The following is a 24715-nucleotide window of genomic DNA, read 5'->3' as shown; positions in this document are numbered from 1 at the left end:
GAATGGCATTTGCGGGTAGCTGAAGCTGTCGACCGGAGGTGTAGGTAGAGTGTTTACTTCCGCATTCTTGTTAGACGATAGCTTCAACCAAGAATGACATGAGCAAAGCCCAACGCTAGCCATCAGCTGCGAGAGAGCTGTAGTGTCTGTACTGGCCAGCGAGAGAGGGGCTAGCTGAATACAGTTACTACTTGCTGCTTAACACTGCCAGTGATTGTAAGAGGGTGGGGTCCACAATGCCGCATAACACCTTGCAGTGCATCGTTCAAGGACGATGGCGCTATTGAGTTTACATTCACAGACACTTTCGTACCCAAGGTCCGTAGCTCTGAGCGATCCTTCTCCTTACCACCACAAACTCTCCTTCCCAAGGACCGACCCTCCTCACCCGCTGGCAACTCTGACAGACTTTGAAGTCGGGTTGCAACCGCAACGCTTTCGCTATGCCACCAACTACGAGGAACCAGGCCCAAAGGCAGAGGGAGAGCGAGGACCATGATATGGACGATCCTCCGGCCACTCCCCCTTCTACGCCTTCGTCTACGCCTTCCGATGAGAGCAACGATGATAACAGTGAGGAGAGATACAGGGAGTACACGCCCGACAACATGAGCGATGACCGTGAGGCGTCACCAACACGGGCTCTGGTCATCGAGAGGCTTTTGGAACCCGGAGTGCCGCCCAAGGAAAAACCCTGTGCGATCTGCAAGGACGACTTCCCTGAGCCCACCGCTGACTGCCCTTATCCTGCGGTACGCCTGCCATGCAACCACTACTTCTGCAAAGAGTGCATAACCCACTGGCTCATGGACCCCTGGTTCGACACTTGTCCGTGCTGCCGCCATGTAGTGATCAAGTACGAGCCTGGTACCGGTCTGCCTGAGAGCGAAGATGGAGAAGACGAGAATGATCCCCAGCAGGAGAACACGGCTCCACCGGCACAGAACACGGCTCTGGCACTGCCCCCGGATGGCCCGGAACGCATCGCAGCCCTGGAGCGGGAGCTCTTCATCCGCAACGAAGAGATCCGCCTCTATAACAACGCCATCCGCCAAGCTCAGCAGGCTCCCGCAAGCCGCGCCCCCCTCCGCGACATCACCGATGCCCGCGAGTTCCGCGAGCGCCCCAACAACAACAACGAGGAGAACCGCCTGCTGCCAGTACAGCGCATGCCACTCGGAGAGCTGACCAACGGCAGTCCAACCCGCAACAGCCCCTTCCAGGACGCTCCCCGCGATGCCCAGCGCCACCAAGCCATCCGCGATGCTGAGCGTGCCCGCGCCAACCGTGCCAACCGCGTCAACCGCGTTGCCCTCTTCCAGGAGCACCGCAACGGCGGCGGTCCGATCCGCGGACGCCACCCGCTCCAGGACGTCACCAACGCGAGTTCTCCGATCCAGCGCAGCAGCCCAGCCTTCCCAGGCTTCGACGACATCCAGCCGCAACAGCGCGGCCGCACGCCTGTCCAAGCCATCAGGCCCATCAGGCCCAGCACGCCCACTCACTCGCGCCTCAACCGCAGCCGTAGCCCGAGCCGCGACCTGACCGACCCGCGCTCCTACCGCTCCCGCCGTGCCCCGATCCAACTGCCCCAACTGCGTCTCCCGCCGAGACAGTTGCGCTCGCTCACGCCCAGCGACAATGGCCGTGGCGACAACGGCAGCCGCAGGTCCTCCAACAGGTCGGCAGCGTCGTCGTCCGTCTACACGCTCGCGCCCTCGGAGCCCCTGTCCACCGGCGAGACTGTGTTCACGCTGGCCCCCGAGTTCCCCCAAGTCCCCCAGGCTGTCCCGCCGGGCGACGCTGGCGCGAACGACGACGTCAACGACACCATGATCCGCAGCGACGCGCGCCCGAGCTACTTCGACGCCCTGATCCCCGACCGCTTCGCGAGGAGGAGGAGGGGCGAGCTGCCCAACCCGGACCCCGAGTTGGACAGCGACTCCGAGTCCGACTCTGACGACGACTCCGACGCCGAGACCGCCGGCCGCCGCACACCTCGCGCCCAGCCAGCCGGCTCCAACGTACGCCGCCTACTCTGGTCGCGCAGCTCCGTCTCGCCGACCCCGTCCAACCCTCGCTCCCCTCGCCCCAACCCCTCCCTCGCGCCGGGCGGCAACCTCAACGCAACCTGGACCCCCCTCCAAGGCCAAACCCTGACCGCACGCATCTCCGTCGCGCGCATCCGCGACCAGCGCCAACTCCTCCTCAACGCCATCCGCTTCGGCGGGCGGGGACAAGCCGAAGAGGCTTTCCGCGCGATGGTGCGGGTGGCGGAGCAGCACGACGAAAACACCGTCATCGCCGTCGCGCCGCTGTTCCGCGCGCTCGAGCAGGCGGGCCGCGACGAGTTGGTTGCGCTGGCGCGGGGCCAGGAGAGCGGGGTGGCGAGTAGGATGAACAGTCCGCTAAGGCGCAGGAGGATTTATGGCGGGGGTGATGGGCAGCAGGGGCAGGGGCAGCAGGTGCTCAGGCCGGAGATTGTGGATGCGGTGAGGAGGTTGGCGAGGAGGGTGGTTAATTTGCTGAGGGGTTGAGGTCACTTGATGCTCGGCTTGATCGGTGTGTGCGGTGGTGCGATGAGCTGATACGATATTGCTGAAGTTGCTGTTTACGACGAAAAAAAGACGAGATTGGGATACTGATATTGCAGCAGCTGCCTTTTACGAAAAGGACGAGATTGGCATACTAGAGCAGCTGCACTTTACGAGAACGACGATCAGATTGCTATACTGGACTGGCTGGAGTTTGCTACAAAAAAAGGAGACCGACATTCTGCCGCTGCTGCATTTTACGAGAAAAGCGAGATTGGGATATTGGAGCAGCTGCAACTTTCAAAAAACGACGATGCTAATATTCTGAAGGAGTTGTGGTTTTCAAAAAAGACTAGATTGAGATGTTAGATTAGCTCTTGCTTGTAACGAGATAGACTAGATTGTGCGCCAGGATCGATGGGGTCCTTGAGGATGCCGTGTGTGCATCTCTCTGGCGGAACTGTAGCTTAGAGCGCTGAAGCGCCATGTGAATTGATAGGGATAACTTAGTCTCTCTTGCTACTGATTATGAACCGTGACGATAGCCAGTTTTTTGCCATCATGGCCCCAATCTCGTAAAGCCAAACCGCAAGATTAAACCACCAGAATTCTGACAGATCTGAGATCCTAACATAGGGAGCTGAAGCTATCGTCCGGACGTAAATGTACATTTAATAATTCTACATTTACGTCCGGACGATAGCTCCAGCTCCCTACGTAAGTCGGGTGTACTTGCTCGCGAAGATAATCATTGAGACCATTTCTTTTGGCACTGTCATTATCCTAATGTCCCTTTATGCTTCGCAGTTCTTAGCCAAAAAAGGAGAATCTAGCTACTGCAACCCATGAAGATCCCTAAGTTCAGCGCTCGGTGGCAGGGGCCGTAGCAATCTCGTTGGTCAGGATTGACTCCTTGATATCGTGGTAGTAAAGGCTGATCCAACCATAGCCCAGCATCTCCAGTCCCTCCTACATGTTGGTGACGACAACACCCTCACGGTTCGCCGGATCAAACGTCTCCTTGCCCTCAACCTTGGAAATCCATAGCTCTCTGTCCGCCGGCAGCATCCTACTTTCCATGGGGAAGGTGCAAAACCAATCGTCCTCCTCCTCGATAATGATCATATGCTCGTCGTCAAACACGAAACCTCGCTTCGTTTCACCCCACTTGAGGTAGTTGTGGCGGAGAGCGCAAAGAACGACCAGATGGCCGATCCTGATGCCGGTCTTGCTCCTAGCCATGCATTCGTGTAAGCCACGCAGCGGGATCCTGACGCCATCGGTCTTGTCCACTGAGCCTCCGAAGTAAAACGCCATCAGGCAGGTGGCGCGATCAGTGAGATAACAGTGGCGAAAAGGGATCAGGTCGAAGATGGTAACGGGGTTGGAAGAATATCCAAAGAAAGTGGATTCCTTGAGCCATGTGGTCAGAGTCTTGGTGATGCTCAGACGAATTTTCTCAACCTCCTCGTTGCCGTCATCGGTGTTGTCGGGCAAAGAACCGTCGTTGCTGGCGCCATCATCCCAGGCTGCTGACGCTCTGTACTGCAGCTCCTTCACGCCTTCGCAGCAGCTGGACTCAGCGTTGGGGCATAGATCTCCATCGAAGATGAACATGCCACGAGAGAGCCTCTTGTCGCCCTGAAAGGTAGTATCAACCGCCCTGGATAGAACGAGCACGTCGGCAAGCAACGGGTTGAACACCAGCTGTTCCCAAGGACGGAAGGTGTAGATGACATCGCCATGACGACCACCAAGCCTGGTTGGGATCGGGGAAAAGGAGTCATTGCGCAGAAAATCTTTCCAGGCCACCGGCGCGAGGTGGTAGCCGTAGGCTTTAGGCTTTCCGTTGACCATGAACTCACGACGCATCTCCTTGCTGTAGGCAATGGCCTTGACGGAACGGTACCAGATGCGGCTGACCAGTCGGCATGGCATAAGGTCTCTCAGTCCCGCTGTGCGGTTGTTTGTGTCGTAGACAAGTGACATCATGATCGACTCGCGGAGCTCAACTATGTCGAACACGCGATGGACGGCGGACTGCGCTTCGTAGCTTGCCGGTCTGGAGGTCGGCTCCGGAGGCGGCTGGATGGTCTTCATGGCGATCGGACGACGAGGGCGCCTGGACGGTGCGACCGCGTGAATGGGAATGGTGATTGAGTGACGGTGTTGAAAGCAGCGCACTCAGCCGTCGCGCATAAGATCTAACACCCACCCGGCGCAAGTTCTTCCGGCCGATACCCCATTCGGGAATCCATCCATCACTGTCCAGCGGCGCCCCCATCTTCCCTCCTCCTCACCCGTCCACACCTCCTCCACCATCCATCCGCTCACTCCGCCTCACCCACCTCACCCCACCACCACCGCACCGCACCCGCCAAGCGTCGAAAAGCCAGTCCAACCGCCTCACCAACTCCTCCAAACTCCTCAAAAACCCCACAAGCCAAAGCCTCTCGCAACCACCAACAACCATGATATCAGGCAACCTCCTCGCCTTCACTATCGTCGGCGGCTCCCTCTCAGGCCTGATCATCGGCTCCGTCATCATCTTCTGCTTCGTGAAGGGCTTCCGCGAAGCGCACTGCCTGGACGACGTGCTCCCCGGCGTCGAGCGGCGCGGCAACAGCTACTCGATGGAAGAGATCCAGCGCCGCAGCGACCTCGCCCGTTCTCGCCGCGCCGGAAGCGCCGACACCACGACCAAGCGTGGCAGGTCCAGCAAGCCGCGCTCGCGCTCGGCCAGCCTCGCCAGCACCTTGCGCCGCCCCGCTGAGCGCGTCTTGACGAGCCTACAGCAGAAGAGCGCTAATACGAGTGTTACGCAGCTGGTGGGCTTCCGCAGGCAGAGGTCGGCGGAGGATGTGAAGATCAAGGGCCAGCCGTTCTATTGGGAGGCGAAGGCGATGAAGGGGAAGAGGAGTGGCTCGGCGCCGCCGTTGAGGTGGTAGGCGGTTCGTGGCTGGGGCGCAGGCGCGGCTTGAGGTGTCGTCGTCGTTGCCGTCGCAGCAGCAGTAAGACTATTGGAACAGCAGCCGAAAAAGCAGTAGCAGAAGCAGCAGAAAACGAAGCATTAGCGGAAGCAGCAGAAGATGAAGCAGAAAACGAAACGGAAAACGAAGCAGAAATGGAAGCAGAAAACGAATCAGAAAAGCGACAGCAGCAGTACCAAAAACGGAGCATGGAGCTGATGATGGCTCGGGGTTTCTTGGTGTTTGGCTTCAATATTTGCTCTGATATGCCCAGGCTTGGGGCGTTGGATGGATTGGCAAGGCTGCGCTTCACGCTGCGTATGAGGAGCGCCTCTCGTCTGTCTGGATACAATGGGTTCTGGAAAGTGTTGGGCCCTTTTGCGAGATCGTCTTGGAAGAGCGTTTGATGACGAATCTCTGCAGCACCACAAGGAGTGTTGCGTTTGTCCTCCTGATTGAGGACCACAACCTGGAAGCTGGACATCAAAGGTTCGATAGTTCAGCATAGCAATATCATGCGATGGATCTTACGTGAATGCTTGCCTGTGACCATGTTGACTCTTAGTAGTTCCATTGTACTGGAGGTACAGCAACGCGGAGGCGGCAAAGATTTGTTATGAGGTTTTATAGCTGGAACGATTAAAATCTGTGTTGTTTATATCGTTCATGGTCATGCTCGTTCGTGATGTTGCACATGAGCGCCATGCCGCACGTACCCTCGCTCCATGCCTGATGACCGTGGGTCAGCTTCGCAGAGGTCATGTCTCGTGCGCTCTGCTCGCTGATGGGCCTCGAGGATGACCACCAAGTAACCCATGTCATGAAGAAGCAGTCAAGCTCCAGCGCTTCCGAGACGGAGAGAACCTCAAGTATTTTCCTAGCCGGCCAGCGCTGCGGAAATGTGATATCTATTTGCACAAGACGATCATGCTTGTAGTCTCCACCAACTGAATGAGGTGGCTGCAGCACACCCAATAAAATGACCGGCTTGGAATACAAGGGATACGACGCACGATGACCTATAAGATGTCTGTAGGCAACTTATACTTACGAAATAGATGACCTGAAAAGAGTACGGAGCAAATGATGGAAACTTTGAAATGAAATAAAGTAGACTTTTTGTAATGACCAAATGGCTGCCCATCAAAACAATGTTGAGTAACTTATCGACTGGGCTTCGTGAGGCGCGCTCTTGCAGAGACAATTTACGCGAGTCCGACACCGCACTCCCTCTTGATATGCATGACCTTGCCATTTTGCTCTTCTTCTGGACACTTCTGTTCCTGATTACCATGGTGGTGAATGGCCATTGTTTGCGAACAGTATCCTGGCGGCGGACGCGTGATATCTCTAATATAACCACGACACATCCAACAAGACGGCAAAGTCTAAAGGACGTCGCGTGACACCACGTGCTCCAGGAATTGTGCACTGCTTGCGCAGGTAGCAAATGCGACTTAGTATCCACGCTGTATATAAGCCATCTGGGCTTCCATTTCGCAACATCAAAAAACGTATATCTAACGCTGCCAGCACCCCGTACGGCTGAGGCTTGTTATGGCGCACCTCGATATTGAAAATTGCATACGATTGTATACTTACCCGTCTCACGGTCTGTCAGCTGTTTTACCTGACACTTATGCGGATTGCTTCTACCCTTCAGCGCACAAGCAGAGGCAATGAATGGATGCCTCGCTTCTTGACATGGAATGTTCTCACGCCGGACCGGACAGGAGCTTCATGGACGTGGGTTCGGTCCAACTTTGCCGAACCATGAACAGCGACGGCGGAAAAGAAGCACAGGATGCCTGTGCCCGGCAGTAATGGGATGGAGGGGGTCAGTGTGCTATTCGAGCTGCCAGAAAGTTTGGTCGGACTGTCCTTCGTTGCCGCCGGGTCTTTGACTCCGCCGAACGCTGTGTCTGAGGTCGTACGGGCGCGCGATTGCCGCCCAGGACGTAGGCAGTCACTTTGATGAAGAAGAGCTTTTACTAGGAGTCCAAATCTGCGACACAGACAAGCCCGTAGAAAGCCACGCCTGAAGTGATCGAATGCCCGTGGGACGCAGAAGAGAGACAGGATAGCCTGACCAGGCGGACGAGAGACGTTTCGCTCATGAAGCATGCGGGATATTTCCTTTTCCTGGAGCATCTGCAAAGCTCGCTGGCCTCGAGCGCATCGCAGAGCGCGCGCGACGCGTTTCTCTCCCGGCGGACCCTGGCGTCGTGCGGGCGACCGCGTCGCGCACATAAACACCAAACTTCCGGCGCACACTTACTCCTCTCCTCTCCACCCGCCACCCAGACACCAACGCGTGCGCATCGCTAACTCCTCGCACGCACGGCGCTTCGCAACGCTCCTTAGCCTTGCGCTGTCTTGTCTCACGGGTCGTCAACACTTCAAGAATCTCGTACGCATCCTCCATCCCGCTTCACCACCACCTCACCTTCACCCTCCACCTCTCCAACATGACGCACCTCACTGACGCGCTCCGCTCTCCCGCAGTCTCGCGCTTGTCACGCTCACCATGTCCGACACCATGCGCCCCAACGTCGAGGTCGCTATGTTCATCCTACTCGCGGTTATAATCCCCGTCGTCGCCTTTTTTGGCATCAAGTGGCTTGTCTTCCGTCCCACTCGTCTGACCATCCACCCTGCCGGCGGAGCTTTCATGCGCGTCCCTCGCGGCCGCCGTCGTTACGTCTTCTTCGGCCCTCGCCTCCCTCATGACCCAAGCCGCAACCGCGGCAGCCGTCCGCGCCGCCAGCGGACCGTCGTCGTAATCCGCGACCTCGAATCCGGCCTCCATGGAGGATCCGCCGTCCACAGCAACGCCGGCGGCGGCGCTAACACCCCCAACGCGTCTACGACCGCCATCTCCGGCTCAGCCTGCTCCTGCTCCCACGGCCACGACGGCGGCTCCGAGCACTACATCACCACCCCCTCCGACCGCGAGCTGAACATCAAACGCGCCCGCACCGCCGCCCGCGGCGGCACAGCCTTCGGCCCCGTCGCCGTCGCTACTACTACCGCTGACCCTCGCACCGGCGGCGCCATCCGCGCTCCTCGCTTCACTCCCGACGACGTTTCTTCTGCCAACGCCTCCACCGTCTCCGCCGACGGCGGCATCGTCCCCGCTACGACCGCTACGATCGACCACGCTGCTAAGACGGCTGATGGACGCCAGGCCCTGCGCAGGCCTCTGGGCGGCACGATCATCCGCGGGCCGCGTGGCATGGGCGTGCGCGTGCGCAAGGCGAGCGAGGATCTGAAGAAGGACGCGGCGAAGGACGCTGCGGCTGCTGCTGATGCTGCTGTTGCTGTTGCGTCTGGTTCTCCCGTTGTCACGCCTGCTTCGCCCGTCACCATGCCTGCTTCGCCCGTCACCACGCCCGGTTCGCCCATCACCCCCAGCTCGCCCGTCGGCACTCCCAAGTCGCCCGTCGTCGTCCCGTCTGCTGGTGTCCCCGTCGCGTCCGGCGCTCTTCCGGCTGCTTCTTCGCCCGCTTCGCCCCCCGGTTCTCCCAACATCATCACCCCGGCCTCCCCTCCTGGCTCCAACTCCGGCACGGGATCTGGCTCGGCCAACACCATCGACCGCGCCACGGCCGCCAACACTGCCGCGAACAGGACTGGTCGCGTCACAGCCGCCGAGGCCAACGCCGCTGCTGACGCCGAGGCCACCGCTGCCGCCAACGCCGCTTCGTTCGAGGCGAACAATGCTATCCCGGTTGACTTTGGACACTTTGCGGACCTGGCTGCTGGTGGCAATGACAACAACGGCAACGGCGGCGGTGGCGGTGGTGTTGCCGTCCCTGCTAACAACAACAACAGCGGCGGTGGTGTTCCTGTTCCTGGCGAGTTCACGATTCCCGCTCCTGCTGCTGTCGGCGATGGCGGCAACGCTGAGGGCGGTGGCAGCTCTGGTGATGGACGTGTTGTCGCCTTTGCTGCTGAGCCGGCCAAGAGCTTGTAAATCAAGCGGGTCTGGCTTTCTTTGCTTCCACTGACTGACTGATGGTCGTGGTGGCGGATATACTGCGCCTGGGTGAGCAGGTTGGGGATGGATGGAAATGGATGGTGATTGCTCGGGCCTTTCCTTATCTACAGGACCACGCCCACTTTGCTGATATGGATGCCGGCACAATGGCTGGAGACTCAGAATTCTTAAGGCCAGACATGGTGGATTCCTTTTCCTTTTCTCCTTTCACACAGAATCACGGGTAGTCACGAATGCAAGGCAACTATCTTATGAATGACCCATCCATTGTTTGCAGTGAACTTTTGTGGCGTGAAGCCGATCGAAGCAAGAAAGAGCAACATCTATGTGCATGCATCTGAGGTGAAAGCAAAAGGGAAATCCCTGCCAGTAAGTGTCCATGTTGTCGTGTCGTAATCTCATGTCCGTCTCGCTTTATCCTCGCCACCATCATTATGTGAACCGCATTTGAAACCATAAGAAAGTACTCAGCCATGAAATGTGCAGTATTTCATCTGAAGTCGTGCATTAGGGAGCCGCCGAAGAGCTCGCGAGCGTAGAGTATGTCGTTGGTGAAGCTGTCGTTGTTGAGATTGCCATTCTGCTCTCTGCGTCAGCAACCTACGTCAAGTCATCGCCATGGAACAGGCAGGCTTACCGAGTAGGAGGGGATGCTTGAGCGATGCTGTTTGACTGATGTATCGTTGTCATGATGTAGGGTCGTGGAAGTCGTAATCATCCGTTTCGTCCTGGTCGACGAGCCGGCAGCGGGCATGGAAGGTTGCTCGCTCAGAAGAACGACGAGGGGCTGGGGCCGGAGGATATGGACATCAGGATCGACGCGCTTCTCAGCATCAGTCTCAACTCTTTGATTCATCTCGGGGGAGGGGACCGCACACCATTCAGAGCCATCGTCTTCCTCAGAAGGACCAGGCTCCTGGGGCTTGGGAGGGATGACCGGCTCATTGATGACACCGAAGCCCTTCTCATGGGGCCACACGTACTCCCTCGGGGGCGGAAGAACGCGACGAGGAGTGGGAGTGTCCGAGATACCGTAGGGAGTGCCACGGACGTGCTCAAACCATCCGCCGTATCGGCTTGGGCCATGATGGGGATTCGTGTAGTACTTCGCCCTCGGGGTGGAAGGGCCTCGTCCATTGTTGCCACCACCACGTGGAGCAAGGTTCGGCTGACCGACCCTGGGGCGCGCCAAGCCAGTGAAGGGCCTTGTGGGGCCGGGACGAGGAAGCTCCGGGCGCGGGAGTTCGACACGCGCCCTGGGACCGACCAAAGCTGGAGGAAGATGTCCGCCAGCAAGAGTGTTAGCGAAAGGAGTGCGGGGAGGGGCAGGAACGTCTTCAGGCTCCGTCGTCTCCTGTGTCGCGATCTCGGCTTCCTTCTCAGATTCCAGTTCTGTCTCCTTGTCCTCAGAGTCAGGCGGGAGGAAGGAAATGGGAGTGAAGATTCCGCCCTGGCGCTTGCGTTGACGATCCATGGCGGCGGCAATATCGGGAGGCGGAGTCGTGTACGAAGTGTCCTGCGAGAGCTTCTGCAAGGCCTCGGCGGCAGCATGAGCCTCAAGACGCTCATGAGTCTGGGTCACGTCGGCTTCAGCCTCTTCATCATCTTCGCCAATGCCGTACTGCAAGGCGTGTCAGTTGAAGATGCAGTAGAAGGGAGAGGAAGGTCAGACGTACAAGGGGTCCGGAGGTTGTGTTGAAGATGTGAACGGCCTTTCGGGCAGCCGCAGCCCTGGTTCCGTGGGCAGGGGGTGCGTTGAAGTCCCTGGCGGGCATGGGAGGAAGGATGGGAGCGGCCGGCATGGCTGGTTCAGTGGGCAGAAGGACACCGCGAGCGGATTCAGCAGCGGCTTCGAGTGCCTGAGCTTGCCTTCGGGCCCTGGCCTCTTCGAGTTGGGCTTTGCGAGCGTTGATAGCAGCCCAAGGAGCACCACGCTTGGATCTCTTCGGTGGCATGCGGACTGATTGAGTGAGGGGCCGGAAGAGCAGGGAAGCGGAAGGAGAATGAATCTGCTCGACGGCGTCAGCTCTGGGACATCATCTCGGGTGAGGCACGGAGGGGAGAGGGCGAGGCTCAGTGCAGAAGTGTGAGCGTCAGGTGAGGGGAAGAGGACAGGTGACTTGGGTTCAGTCATGGTGATACTCACAGATGAGGGCAAGGAGGGACTCGCTCGTGGTGAAGGATGGAGGGGGGCTCGGTCTCAGGATGCTGAGCGGACGGAGAGGAAGAGGAGATGGTTTGCTCGGAGTGTTGGGAGAATTATGGCGGCCGCCGGTGTGGGCACTGACGTAATGGGTGGCAGATGGGGGAGTTGCGAGCACACAGGGAAGGCACAACGCAGTGCCCAACAGCGGTCCAGCGATGCGCCCGCACGCTGTGGCAGCCGGAAGCAAGCTCATTGAGCCAGCGGAGCTTGTGTTTGCGCGTCTCCATCATGCGAGCGAGGTAGACGGCTTCACACGGTGCTCTGAGGAGATGCACTGAGCAGTGTCAATCTCCACTCGCCGCCGGAAGAGAGGTGGGCAGAGTAAGATTCCCACGATGACTGGGCTTCCCAGAAGGTCTTCATCTATGGCCGCAGCAGCTATCACGGTAGACGCTTTCTCAATCAGCTTGCCGGAGAGGAGTGGCTGAATTCCACCCGCCGCTCGTGAGCACGACGAGTAGTTTGAGGAAGGGGCCATGAGCAGCTTGGAACTGCCCAAGCACGCAACGTTTGTGGTGGCCGCCGCTCAAACTGCGCCAGAAGATGGGACAAGCATGCACGCCCAGGGCTGCTGGGTGCTGTGAGCTGTAGCACCAGGCCACTAGCAAGCTTTTTGACGTTTCTGATTGTGGTGTGAGAAAGGTGGGCAAGCTGAAGCGCCCTCTCTCGCTGGCCGGGTCGACCAGTGCAGCAGCGTGAATGGACATGACTGGTCCACGCTCTTGTTCAACTGGGACGGTCACCGATAATTGATACCCAGTTTGCTAGCATGAGCTGATCCTGTTGTCGTAGCCTGAAGCTGCGGCAGCGATGCTGGAGCCGAAGCCTAGCGCTGCAACGAGTTCAGGCTGAGTCTCCGCTCGCAGCTTCGCCGGACACTCTACATCAACCACAGCACCCCTCCCCTAACCAGCACGCGGAACTCGCAGTATAGATACTGTTGCAGCCTCACACAGCTCTCCGTTAGCAGCATCCTCCGTCGTCCAGACGTCGGACATCATTCACACCGCTCGAGCCCGCCGCTCTGCAGCCGACTGCACCTGGCCGCCGCCGAAGAGGACACCGCAGCGCGAGACGGAGGACATACATGGAGGGGCGGAGATTGGGGCTGCTGCCATAGGGAGAAATGCTTGCTGGTAGACAGATTCAGACCTGTAGATTGCTTTTGGTGGCACGCCCGTGGTTTGCCTCGGCGTCCCTGCCAGATGGCCACGCAGCGTGACCGGCTCATGGAAAGCAAGTCTGTCCCCAGGCGAAGCCAGGCGGGAATCCAGTGTTTTGCGGAAGCGCGGGCATCGCTGTTGGCGGCAGCGGAGGTAGCGATCGCGAGAACGGGCAGACTGTGTGGCCTGGACGGCAAACAGCGGCGCGCGAGGCAACATACAGCAGCCAAGACGCCGTTTTCGCTGCCTTAGCTAGACATGAGCGCAAGCCTGACGCCCTCAGCGCAGCTCAGCGGCGACGACGAGGGCGACCGCGGCTTCGACGGCGGTCCAGCCGACCGTCTTCCTAACCACCACAATATTTGGCAAAGCCCACAGCTCTTCCTCCAGAGCCTGCTCAAGGCAAGCTGCTCGACGAAAAGACAAAGGTGGATCGGAAGCACCGAGGTAGTGCAATACGGGCTTCCTTTCTTTTCCAAAAATTGGGTTTCGGCGAGAGGCCAAAACCACCCCAGCTGTTCATTTTCATTGGTGGGCAAAAGAACAAATCCCGAACAGCTGGTGACTGCATGCTACTTCACTAACGAGCTATTTTCCGGCCCCACTGAAGAAAAAAAAAGAAGAAGAGGAGAGGGGCCAGAGAGTCGAGGGCCTTTTGTAGGCGCCAGCAGCTCGGCGGGTCATGGGTGCACGAGCCGGGCCGGGCTGGCCGGGCAACCATCGTCGTCGCAGGCCGACGCTGCAATCGCCATGACCAGCGCACCGAAGGCTCCAGATCTTCCTCAAGGGCCCGTTCATGGCGAGCCATCTCAACGAAAAGCGGAGTTGCCCCAGTTGGGCTGGCGAGTTCCAAAAATTGCCACTTGGTGGCTTGATACGGAGAAGCATGGCACGCTACTTTTGCAAGAGCGGCGCATGATAGAGAAAGGAAAAGGAACAAAAGGTTCAAGAAGAACGGTTTATATACCCGCTGGAGGCCGCCCGGCACGAGACAGTCATTGTAGCCTAGACCAAATAGGGAAATTGAGGTTCGCGTTGGCCGAAGGTGAGGTTGAAAGTTGTTCCAACGTGGTTCCGCGAAACTAAAGCTATCTGGGCTGCCGCAATTGCTTGGGATAATGAGTACGTGAGTGGTGCTCTCGCCCTTTTTGCATTTCTGACGAACGGTCTCGGCACTAATGGCCGCATCTCCGGCGGAGCGTTGATGCTCTGGACCCAGCGTGCTCCCCGACAACCCGTATACTTCGGCACCGACTGGTCCTTCGTCAATTACCAACCCATTCACCATCGTTCAGAAGCCCCGCCATCCGCTCCAAGCTCAGCAATACCCTCTTCGCCCGCCAGATTCGACCGCTTCGTCGAAACCCGCCCGTCGCCTCGGCCCGCAACAAGCGCGGCAGGCAGAAGACCCACAAGCCCATCATGAAAGGCTGCTGAAAAGGCCTCTGTCCGGGGTTTGGTTGCTGACACCTGATTGCGCAGCCTCGCGTGCGCCGAGGAGGGACTTCCGTGGCTCGCAGCCCTGAGCCAGGCGTTCAGCAATGCCAAATGCAGGCAGCTTTCCGGCAAAGCTCGAAGGCATTTCGTTCGGGGACAACCGCACCATCGATCCTACAGTCGTCAAGGTCTCGGTGAGCGGCAAGGAAGCGTATGGGCTGTCGGCGTTCCACTCGCTCACGCCGCATCGCGCATCGGAAAAGCGCCTACTCCCGCCTCAGACGTTCGCTGACGTGCCTCCTCAGTAGCGCTCTGTACTCGGAACCCTCGCTTCCATCTTCCCTCCCGCTTCGTCCGCCGCCGCTTCAAGCTTCGAGAAGACGCTCCACCGCCCACAGGACTACCGCGAGAACGATCCACAAGGCCGCATAATTGGGGAGGTGACATTGGACAATGAAGGGAGAGGTCCTCGCCGCCGTGGCGCCTGGCATTTAGACGCGGCCACTGTCCCCGGTTGCCTGTCCTGAGCCACGGCACTTCACAAGCCTGTCAGGCATGGACACGGCGCAGCAGCGGGTGGATTGGCGCGACGCTCAGCCTCTCTGCCATGCACAGCAGCACCTGGAACAGAGAGGGACGCTGGTCCCGGCCATGGACGGCGGAACGGGTGGAGCGAAGAGCGGAGGTGGTGACGGCGCTGTCCTTCGGCCTCAAGCACTGCTTCGAAGCTCGACGGCTGGCATCGTCTCCGGCCTCAGGCTGGCCTTGCGTCCACCTTCATCTGGCTGCCGCGTGCGTGCACCATGGCTGTGCTTCCCGCCATGCTCGAGCAGCGCGCCTGTCTGGATGGCCCGAGAGCCGTCGCTGCAGCCGGCGCCTGCGGAAGATTACGGCTGGACCAGACGACAAGGGCAATTCCAGGCTTCCAGGCTCCTCGAGAACGGCTTGATGCTTTGGTCGTTGTGCGGTACTGATGGCGGCGGCGGTAGTGCCCTCTAGCATCCCCCATGGTCTCCAGCGGCTGCTACACGCTGAAGTCCGCGTGCTAGGCAGGCCATGACCCTCTGGGTAGATGCGGCGTTTCCAGAGGAAATCCTACGATGCGAAGATAGGAGTATCCGCGTTTGAAGAGGCTTGCGATATGCGAAAGACCCTTTCTATGGACCCACGCTCTGTGTGAATCCCGCAATGGACAAGAGGTACGTGCCATCCAAGTCGAGTTTTATTGGCGCCAATATCCCTCAGCCCTACAGACTGGTTCGCCAGAGGCGGCACGATTGGGTCAAATTAGTCTTCGGCATGCCACATGGCCCGGAAAAGACGATGACGAGAAGAACGTGCGAAGTGTCTTATGCTTGATCACTTCAACAGCCGAGCCAATAGCTTGGTACTGGGACCGGAAGAAAAAAAAGATCGAGGTAGGGCTGAGAGTTGGATTCAAAGCTTTGACGCTTTTATGGGCCATGGCCAGAGTAGGCTCGTGTTGGTCAACCACGCCGCGCTGAATTGCAGATCAGCGTCGTTCGAGTCAACGCGCTCACCTGGACCCACCGCAGATCAACAGTTCTTTCAGCTACATTTTACGAGCGCAACAATTAGAATCCGTATTTCCAGATCAGGTGCAAAAGGGCCAAGCAGGCTCTGGATGACATAGGTCGCTGCTTTTGATCAAGAGTCAGCACCGCACACTACAGAATCTTCACGCAGCGCAATGTTGAAGGCGATCTTGTCGATCAGCACCACATACACTTGCAGGAAAGACAACATAGCTCGGGCAGGCCGGAACGATAAGAACATCGCGCAGCAGGCGCTGTTTTCAAGTATCTACTATTATTGAGGAGTTAGCTGCACCACGATGATCGTCATCACTGTGGAATATGGATGCGAGTCGCTTGTGCGGATGAACCCTGTCTGAAGCTCCCACTAACCATGCAGTGCTACTCGTTAGACGGAAATGAGCGAGACAATAGCTTTTGATGGATGTTTGCGCCTATTTGCCTCCCTCCCTGAGTGTGAACAGTCCAGTCTCCTCCGGTGGCGTGATAATGGAACACATCATTGTTGCCGGTACGATGAATGTCTTTCACTGGCATCGCGCAGGAAAAGGGAGAGTAAGACACAAGCATCCAGCTCACCGCCACTTCTTCGTCACCCCTTCACGAAAAATCGCAGATCTCAAAATACGCAGCAGCAAATGACGTTGAACAAAGCCCTCGCGGGGCAAAATGTGATATTGAAAGTTTGAACAGTACTCAAATCAATTCCTCAATGCTATGCCAACCACGGCAACCTGATGCATGAGTCGCCAAAATACGCCGTTTCCAGTTTCGTGTTAAAACGCATGCGTTGATCCCGGCGCGCGCATGTTCCGCTCTTCCCGCGGCGTTTCCCCTAGCCGCATCACCCTACGTAAAAAAGTCCCAGTATAATACAGCTCGTGAAGTGTAAAAAAAGACAACGTGCGAAGGCACCGTGGTATGCGCGCAGCGTCATGAAGTCGATAGGATGTCCATCCTGGGCGTCTCCAGTCCTGTAGCTCGCCGCGCTAGGCGGTGCGCCTGTGCAATTACATAATTGAAGTTGTGCGTGTGTGTCGTGTTGGTGTGTGTGCCCGTGTTCCAGGGCTGGCTCACACCGCCTGGGCCATGTTGGCGTGCTTGGCGCGCAGCTTCTCGTTGACCTTCTTCAGGTGCTTCTTGCGGAAGTAGACGATGATCATGGCCATGACGATGAGCGCGACGAAGCCGAAGAAAAGGGCGATGAAGATCTCGTTGTTGGAAAGTTCCATCGTGGCGGGTTGGTCGTTGCTGGGTGTCTCGGCGTCGTGGGGAGAAGAAAACGTCATGCGAAGACTGATGAGGCGGAGGTTGGGTGGATGGTTGGTGGTAAGGAGCGTGGGTTGGTGCGATCTGTGGATGATTGGCGGTTAGCGCATGATCTGCATCATCATCAACGAAGGAGAGGGCCTGCACGTACAGAGAGTGTGGTGTATCGAACAGTTGTTTCTCAAAAGGAGTGGCAGCAAAGTGGCTGTTGCTGGCAGCGAGTAGTAGGGTATGCGGACTGGCGGGGAGAGCAGCGAAGGCGACGGATTCCTCGTGAAAAAGGGAAACGGGGATGCAGGGCTGCTTTAAACCATCACGACGGACGGCGGCCCAAATTTACCCACACGACGGATTTCCTTATCTCTAACGAAACAGGGCACACGCGAGAGACTCCACAAGGCAAAAGCAAAAATAACCAACTTTTGCGCCTCCCCCGGTCGTTCGTTGCTTGGCACCGTTGTCGGCGTCCGCCCGTATCATCGTATTCATTTCCACCGCCGCCTCGATCCAGCTTCGCGCCGCAATGCGAATCAAGTGTGCGCGCCCGCCGCCCACCTAGTCAAGTTTCGCCGGCGTCCGACCGCGCAGGGCACAAGAGCGCGACGTCGTCGGACATCGTATTGCACGACTCTGTTTCATAAATAGAACCTGTCTTGTTTGGCACTAACTGCCCGCACGGGGACGGCACGCCTGGGTCGTCAAAGGAAACAAGCTCTCTCGTAAGGCTGAAGCCGTGAGCGCGGAGGGCAGGCCGACCCCTGGCGTGGGCGCAGTGACAGCGACCAAGATTGGCTGTCGGTTATAGGGTGTTTAACCGAGTCGGGCAGGAATCAATGAAACGGAGCCAGTTAGCGCGCCGGGTTTTTTGTGCGTCGCTATCACGCTCCTTTTGCCGAGACAAAGGATTCCAAGGATCTGCTTGGCTTCGGCTTCGCCGGACGACTATTCCGTCGTATCGCTTGCCGACTCCTCCGCCGTTGCAGCCCGCCGTTGTTGTCGTCGCTTGCCTTCCTGCAGATTTATTTGCATTGTTGGTGGCGATGGTCCTGTATGGAGTCTGCCAGCCACGCAGGATTGGCGGAAATATGGCTGTTGCCGCGTTTCGGGGGAGATGTGCGGGAGGAGTGTGGAGACTGTCGCGGGTTGAAGAGAGGGGGTGGGCGACAATGACATGGGTGGAGGAAAAGGCGCTTGCCGGTTCGCAGATAGAGTTCGCACTGACTCGCGATGCAACGCCCTGGTGTTGCAGATGTTAATTGCTGCCCGCCACCCACCGGAAAAAATGTGTCGTGCGCGACAGAACGTCATAATAGGTATTTTTCGCCTCCGCTCGGCACACTGCCATATCAGGTCGAATTATCAGCTAGTTTTCTCTGCGCGCTCGCAGCACTCACGGCCCGCTCAACTCCAGGATCGCGGCAATACGATGTCAATTTACTACCCGCCGGGACGACCCGCGCGCTATGCTGGCAAGTTGAAACAGGGCTGAACAATGTCTTTCGGCTGCGGTGGTCGGGAATTAATTCAGACTTCTAAGCTTCGCAGTCTCGCCGTTCCGCAACCTAAACTATTTTCATCAGCGTCAAATCAGCTTTGAGTTTTAAACAAATTTCAGGTTTCCCAGAATTTCAATTAAGCAAATCAACCAGTGAAATGCGCGCTAGGGCTGCCTATGTAGCCATCTACTAGAAAAATGATTCTATTCTCGTGTGCAGTGAGACCCTCAGCCTCGGTGCTGGCTCACCCCGTCCTCGTACGGCTCGTGCGTGGACCAAGAGTTCACGAGGCAACCCGCGTCGAAAGGTTGAAGTCAGACAAGGCTGACACTCATGCTCATAAGCTTCCAGTATTATGCTTCAGTTGCTAAATCCCGCAGACAATCACTACGTAGGTTTCCGTCGCGGAGAAGTCTCCGCACGGGCGAGCCGACGATGCTCCGCTCGCCGTGGAAAAATCCTACAAAAGCCGACATTAGCATGTGTTTCAGCTGAGGGTGAAACTTTTCAATGTGTTTCAAGCAGCGGCAATCAGAGATACAGCGTTATACTCATGGAAGAACTCAAGTTGCACAAGTAGGTTTTGTCGTCACGTAAGCCGCAGGAGGATGGTCTTTGCACACTTACTTTTCCGGCTGACTTCACACTTCAGTGGCCCAGCCCAAGGTGATGACCAAGGCCCCTTCGCCATCTGTGCCTTGTGATTGTGGAACATGGAATCATCCGAGGACGCGGGCAGCGAGCTTCGGCGTCTAAAGGACGTGGGAATGTAGCATAGCGAGCTGTCAAGCTCGCGCTCTTGCGAAATGCCTGCGAAAGATTGAAGAGTCATGTTAGCTGCTGTTTACATGAATTGGACGAGATGAAAACGGTGATAGAACGAATCCAGCCTCTCAGTCTAGCTCAAAAGTTGTCATAGCGAAAACCCAAGCGACCCTCGGCCCGAAAGCGTCAGGAGCGGTTCGCTAAATAGTGTAGTTAAGAGCGGCTTTGCCACTCCTCATCATTGAGGCTCGGAATGCGGACAGGGCAGAGTGAGGGGCATGACTAACCTATCAGAGTGCGGCTCGGGCCAAGGTGACGGAGCGCGCGGCGTTGGCGCAGCACAGCGCTTGGAGAACGGCTTCGGTGAGGCGGGTATGACCTGACCAACGTGAAGGTGGTTAGCAAGCTGTCGTGGAAGAAAGAGGAACAAAAAAACAATAATAACGCGTAGGGTGCCTGAGTGAGTCGAAGCTGTTGTTCTCATACCTAACCTAAGCGCCAAAACTCAGGCCTTGCGACCGGTTTCGAGCGGTTGGGTTCGTGAATCTCCTAGCAAGTCATCATGAAAGACAGAATCCAAGAATCGGCAACTGGAGCTTGCTCATCGGGGTTTCGACCGCCTGTCTGAGGCCGACCATTCCACAAGGGAATCTCAGGGCGGGCTGCGCAACGAGTTGGGCTTTCTATGACCTAGCCAGTTCGAAGTGTCAGCTGCCATAGAAGGGAGGCGAACGAAAATGATGACGAAACTTGGGGTGCTTAAATCAGACGAAGATAGTCTCATGCTCAACCTAAGCGTCGATACTCAGGCCTTACAGTCGGTTTCGAGCGGTTGAATGCGAAGTTCTTTCCATTGGATCATCATGAAAAACAGAATCGAGTTGCTGGAGTCACTCACCCGTGATGTCAAGCGCTTTTCTGAGGTCGAACATTCCACAAAGAAATGCGAGCACATGCGGCGTCTCGTCCTCTATGAAGGAGGAAGTCCTGCCAAGATCTCTGCTACTCAGTCTCAGCATGCTGTGCAAGAAAGGTGACGCAGGAAAGGTGATAGCCGGGCAAGTCCACTCAGATAATTTTGTTCGCATTGCCAACCCAGACCGCTGACCACGCAGCCTCATGGCCAGCGGCGCTGGTTGACTAGAAAGTAGCTTGAACTTCCGGCAAATGCCGGTCATCATCGTGGAAAGAATTTACGGAGTGTGTGCTGCGGGCATCACTGACCTCAGGTATTCTCGAGTGATTCGTGCATTTTCCAAGGCCCTGCTCTGACAGAATTAGCACGATGCTCAACAGACCCAGTGACGTCGGGAAAGGATTATCGCGCCTCCACTCAGACAGCTTTGTTCGCATTGTCAACCCAAGACTGCTGACCTACGCAGCCTCGTAGCCAGCAGCGTGGCTGACTAAACTGTATGTTCAACGGGCCACAGCCCGTCATCACGATGGAAGTAATGGGAGGCGTGTTGGGGGGATCACTGACCTGAGGTCTTCTCGAGCGACTGGTGCAATTTCGAACTTCTTGCTCTGACCGAATTAGCAAGACGCTCAGAAAAAAACAGCGACGTTGGGAAGGAGTGGGTAGTGTGCCAAATCAGGAGCTCTCAAATGTTCGCATTGCCAACCCAGACAACCGACCACCTAGTCTTGCAACCGGATGGCCGGCGTGGTTAACTAAAGAGTATCTTGTTCATTCAGGCCATGGCCCGGTCATCATGGAAGGCAGGGGGTGTGGTAGGGCTGGGCATCACTGACCTTGGGTTTCTCAAACGCGGTGCAAGGCTCTCAACGGTCCTGTGGTGACGTGAATTAGCCAGTGGTCTTGGAAATGCGATGCTGTCAAAGGGAACAGTGGGTGTGGTGTCGTGTCAGGGGCGAGCTGGTTATTTTTTTTTTCGCATGGCCAACTCGGACAACCAACACCCAGCCTTACAGCCAGATGCCAGCGTGGTTGACTCAAAACTTCATTTTACATGGTCATCATTCATGACGGAAGATTGCAGCGTGCTGGGGGGAGTTGCTGACCTCTGGTTCTTGTGACAGCCTTGTGGGGCTTCTACCTGCTTTTGCAAAATTAGCGAACCATTCAAGGGAAATTGTGGAGGTGAAGGAGGAGTGGGCAATGCGTCAAATCAGGAGCTCTCGAATGTTCGCATGGTCAATCCAGACAACTGACACCTAGCCTTGCAGCCAGATGCCAGCGTGGCTGTCTAAAACGTTCTTTCCCAATTTTGTCATCATAAAAGACATGTGTTTGTGTGTGCGTTGGTGTGCTGCGCATTTTGAGTGGAAGGATACTAACCGCGGTGCTGTCTTTGCTTCATCGGTTAGAAGACTCGAGCACACCCCACTGCTTCAAGGTTAGCCAGCTGCGCAAAAGGACGAGTGATCGCGAGGCGAAAAAATGGGCACAGGTGAACCTCTCAGACTAATGCAATTCTGTAATCATGGATCGACAGATAGTCATTAGGCCTTTATAATCATCATCGAGGATGGGTGCGGGTGGTGAGGCAAAAGGTCTGACTTACTGCTAGCATTCGGCTCCGTCACTTGGCCGTGCACAGTCGCTGAGGGTCGGCAGCGGTGAGGTTAAGGGACCGACGTTGCGAAAGCTCCTGCGAAATGCTTGATGTAAGCTCAGATCCTTACAAAAGCGGAATGATGTGATAGTGGAAAGGTGAAGCCTCTAGTCAGGCGAGAAAAAATTCTCGCTCGATTGTTCTCGACAACGTCAACCCAGGCTCCCATACCCCTGACTCCCGGCGCTAAGCCAGAGGTAGGTGCGGTTGACTTAGAGTGCAGTGTATTGGGCCAAAAGGCACTCATCATACGAGGCTGTGATGTGCAGGCGGGGAGGAGTTGGAAAGACTGACCGTTTTTCGCAAAGTCCACCAGTGACATGCTCGACTAGAAGCCCTGCTACGAAGAAAATGATCATCAGCATCTGTCTCCAATATTTCAAAGTAAACAGACAAGACGAGGTGAGGTTCGCTTCTCAGGCGCTCAATGTTGTCATTTCCAACCACAAGGTCCGCCGCAGCGTCGCTTCTCGCCATCCTCGCTCCGGCAGCGCACGAGGCCGTTGCTCCGGCGCGGTTGACGTCCACGCAGTGTATCTTCATCATAGAGGCGGAGGGTGGGTGATGGCAGCAGCGCGGAGTTCGGAACTGACCTTGCAAATGTTGGCGCTGCCAGGGCCGCTCGGGAGATTCTGCGACGAAGATCTAGAGGGCGATGTTGGCGGCGGAGGTATTCGGAGTCTGGGAGAGGACGAAGCGGGAGCGAAGGCAGCCGACGACTAGATGGGTTGTCGGGTGAGCGACAGGAGGCTTTGGAGGAAGGTCATTGGCGGTGCCGACGGGCGCGACAAGCTGCGGTGGTAGCGAAGGTCTGTGAAGGAGTGCGTGTCAGTTGAATGCCTCGTAAGGAAGGATGGGGGCGATGGCGATGGGAGACTGTTGGATCAGGAAGAGTTTTAGCGTCAGTGTGACACAGGTCATGAACCGGATCACCTCAGCGATTAATCTCTGTATTTTGTACATCATAAAAAGAAAAAGGGAAGTGCGATGGCATGAGGGGGTCACTTATCTTGAAAGAGCCACCGAAGGGTTGGTCTGCGTCAATCGAGCTGCGCAGCAAGCTGCTTCGGCACTGAAGATCTGCGGAGTGGTAGATGTTAGCTGAGAGCCTAGCAAGGAAACTTAAGGACGACAGCAGTGTAGGAGTGTGGAATCAGAAAAGAGGTAGCGTCAGTGCGAACGCAGGTCGGTTCGCGTCAGACTTTAGTCTTTGAAATTTTTTTGGTCATCACGAGTAAAGAGGAAGTGGGATGGGATGAGGGGTTACGTATCTTGAAAGAGCCATTGAGGTAAGGTCTGGGTCAATCGATCCGGGCGGCAAGGTGCCTCTGCAATGAAGATCTGCGGAGTGGTAGATGTTAGCTGAGAGGCTAGCAAGGAAAGACAAGGACGACAGCAGTGTAGGAGTGTAGAATCAGACATATGCGCTGTTCAGACGCGGGAGGTTATGCGTCATGCGAACGCAGGTTATGAACCGGTTCGACTCAGAGCTTAGTCACTGAATTTTTTGGTCATCATTGTGGGAGGGGTGAGGTGCAGTGCGATAAGAAAATGACTTACTCTGGTGAGAAGACGCCAGCCGGAGCATCTTGTGATCTGTCTGACTCGTTATCAAGAGGCAACCGAATGGAAGGCAGGAAGGGAAGTGAAGGGAACGAGTGATCAGATAAGTTTTTCGCGTCATTGAGACCGCGACCCGGAGGCCTGGTTACTAGGAGTGAAGTGCTGATTTTTTGTCATCATAGAGAGGAGGTGAAGCGCGGGAGGATCAAAAGATGGCTTACCTTCTTGCTAAGACGAAGGCGTGATCGGAGCGGACAGGACGCGCAATCTGTAGTGTGGAGGGGCGTCAGCGCGAAATCGGGCGACGCGAGCATGAGGCGGGTAGCAAACACTTACGGAAAATGGAGTCACGCCATGAAGAGGCGGACTGAAATCAAGCGCAGTGCAGCTGAAGGCAGCTCGACTGGAGCAGGAGCTACAAATATCTTGCATTGGGGCAGTGGAGAGGTTGGGGGAGGAAGAGGGTATGGAGGAGGTTCGGTGGTAGGCGCTGGGGTTTTTATACCCGGCAGATGTGCGGCTTTCTGCTTGTGCTCGTGCGAGTGGTTGCTAGCGCAACTGCGCTCCTGCCTGGAAGAGCGGCAGGATGGTGACGGTTTGGGAGGTCGTCGGCTCTGCGCGATTCCGCGGTCTTCTGCGAGCCACCTGTAAGGGAAGGCACGGAAGCGTGGCCAGTGGCTCAGAGCGATGGCGGAGCGCGAGTAGTCACTCCGCGAGGCAGCGAGCTGGATGGCTTGTCTTGGAGGAGTCGCCGCTGGGCGATGTGGTCATCAATCCAGCGGGCCTCCCCCGACGTGCGGCGCCCGCTTTTGGCGGACCATGGCATCAATCGCGCCGTGCGCGTTGTCTTTGCTCTCGATACTACCGGAGCACCACGAATGGCAAAGGCTTTCGCGTCTCTATGCTACCTCTCTGAAGTTCTGGCAAAGCCACGACATCCACTGATTCACTCTGCCCAGCAGCAACTACAGAAAGGCACAAGATCCAACTTCCAGAATAACGCAATTCTTTTTTCATGCATGATTATCTACAGAACACCCCAGGATTGAAGTATAACACCATGACCCATCCATTTCCACAACGCAATGGCAGTGGCCACACACAGCAAGCATTACATCGAGTGCGCTGAAACACAGAATACAGATAAGCCATCCCATCCTGCCCCCCGGCCTGAAGGT

General features: G+C 56.8%; 7 protein-coding genes across 7 annotated transcripts; 4 read left to right on the top strand and 3 right to left on the bottom strand.

Annotated features, from left to right (window-relative positions):
* Positions 1 to 443: 443 nt before the first annotated feature.
* Positions 444 to 2537, top strand: LTHEOB_6469 (uncharacterized protein; the record flags this gene model as incomplete). The annotated part of the gene is made up of 1 exon (XM_035515728.1): positions 444 to 2537. The coding sequence occupies one exon, from the start codon at positions 444 to 446 to the stop codon at positions 2535 to 2537; it is 2094 nt and encodes a 697-aa protein (XP_035373052.1).
* A 966-nt stretch (positions 2538 to 3503) lies between these two features.
* Positions 3504 to 4634, bottom strand: LTHEOB_6468 (Osteopetrosis-associated transmembrane; the record flags this gene model as incomplete). Its single annotated transcript, XM_035515727.1, has 1 exon — positions 3504 to 4634. One exon carries the CDS (start codon positions 4632 to 4634, stop codon positions 3504 to 3506), a length of 1131 nt encoding a protein of 376 aa, XP_035373051.1.
* Positions 4635 to 5005: 371 nt separating this feature from the next.
* On the top strand, positions 5006 to 5482 carry LTHEOB_6467 (putative intracellular protein transport protein (UsoA); the record flags this gene model as incomplete). Its single annotated transcript, XM_035515726.1, has 1 exon — positions 5006 to 5482. The coding sequence occupies one exon, from the start codon at positions 5006 to 5008 to the stop codon at positions 5480 to 5482; it is 477 nt and encodes a 158-aa protein (XP_035373050.1).
* Positions 5483 to 8030: 2548 nt separating this feature from the next.
* Positions 8031 to 9479, top strand: LTHEOB_6466 (uncharacterized protein; the record flags this gene model as incomplete). The annotated part of the gene is made up of 1 exon (XM_035515725.1): positions 8031 to 9479. One exon carries the CDS (start codon positions 8031 to 8033, stop codon positions 9477 to 9479), a length of 1449 nt encoding a protein of 482 aa, XP_035373049.1.
* A 514-nt stretch (positions 9480 to 9993) lies between these two features.
* LTHEOB_6465 (uncharacterized protein) lies at positions 9994 to 11458 on the bottom strand (the record flags this gene model as incomplete). The annotated part of the gene is made up of 3 exons (XM_035515724.1): positions 9994 to 10083; positions 10141 to 11124; positions 11180 to 11458. 3 exons carry the CDS (start codon positions 11456 to 11458, stop codon positions 9994 to 9996), a joined length of 1353 nt encoding a protein of 450 aa, XP_035373048.1.
* A 2955-nt stretch (positions 11459 to 14413) lies between these two features.
* On the top strand, positions 14414 to 14836 carry LTHEOB_6464 (CB1 cannabinoid receptor-interacting protein 1; the record flags this gene model as incomplete). The annotated part of the gene is made up of 2 exons (XM_035515723.1): positions 14414 to 14503; positions 14618 to 14836. The coding sequence occupies 2 exons, from the start codon at positions 14414 to 14416 to the stop codon at positions 14834 to 14836; spliced, it is 309 nt and encodes a 102-aa protein (XP_035373047.1).
* Positions 14837 to 16938: 2102 nt separating this feature from the next.
* Positions 16939 to 17154, bottom strand: LTHEOB_6463 (Tumor necrosis factor receptor superfamily member 17; the record flags this gene model as incomplete). Its single annotated transcript, XM_035515722.1, has 1 exon — positions 16939 to 17154. One exon carries the CDS (start codon positions 17152 to 17154, stop codon positions 16939 to 16941), a length of 216 nt encoding a protein of 71 aa, XP_035373046.1.
* Positions 17155 to 24715: the final 7561 nt, after the last annotated feature.

Source organism: Lasiodiplodia theobromae (genome assembly GCF_012971845.1).
Source record: "Lasiodiplodia theobromae strain AM2As chromosome Unknown scaffold_18, whole genome shotgun sequence".
NCBI classification, from domain to species: domain Eukaryota; kingdom Fungi; phylum Ascomycota; class Dothideomycetes; order Botryosphaeriales; family Botryosphaeriaceae; genus Lasiodiplodia; species Lasiodiplodia theobromae.
The sequence above is the reverse complement of the archived record's forward strand: the minus strand, read 5'-3'. Positions and strand labels throughout refer to the sequence as shown.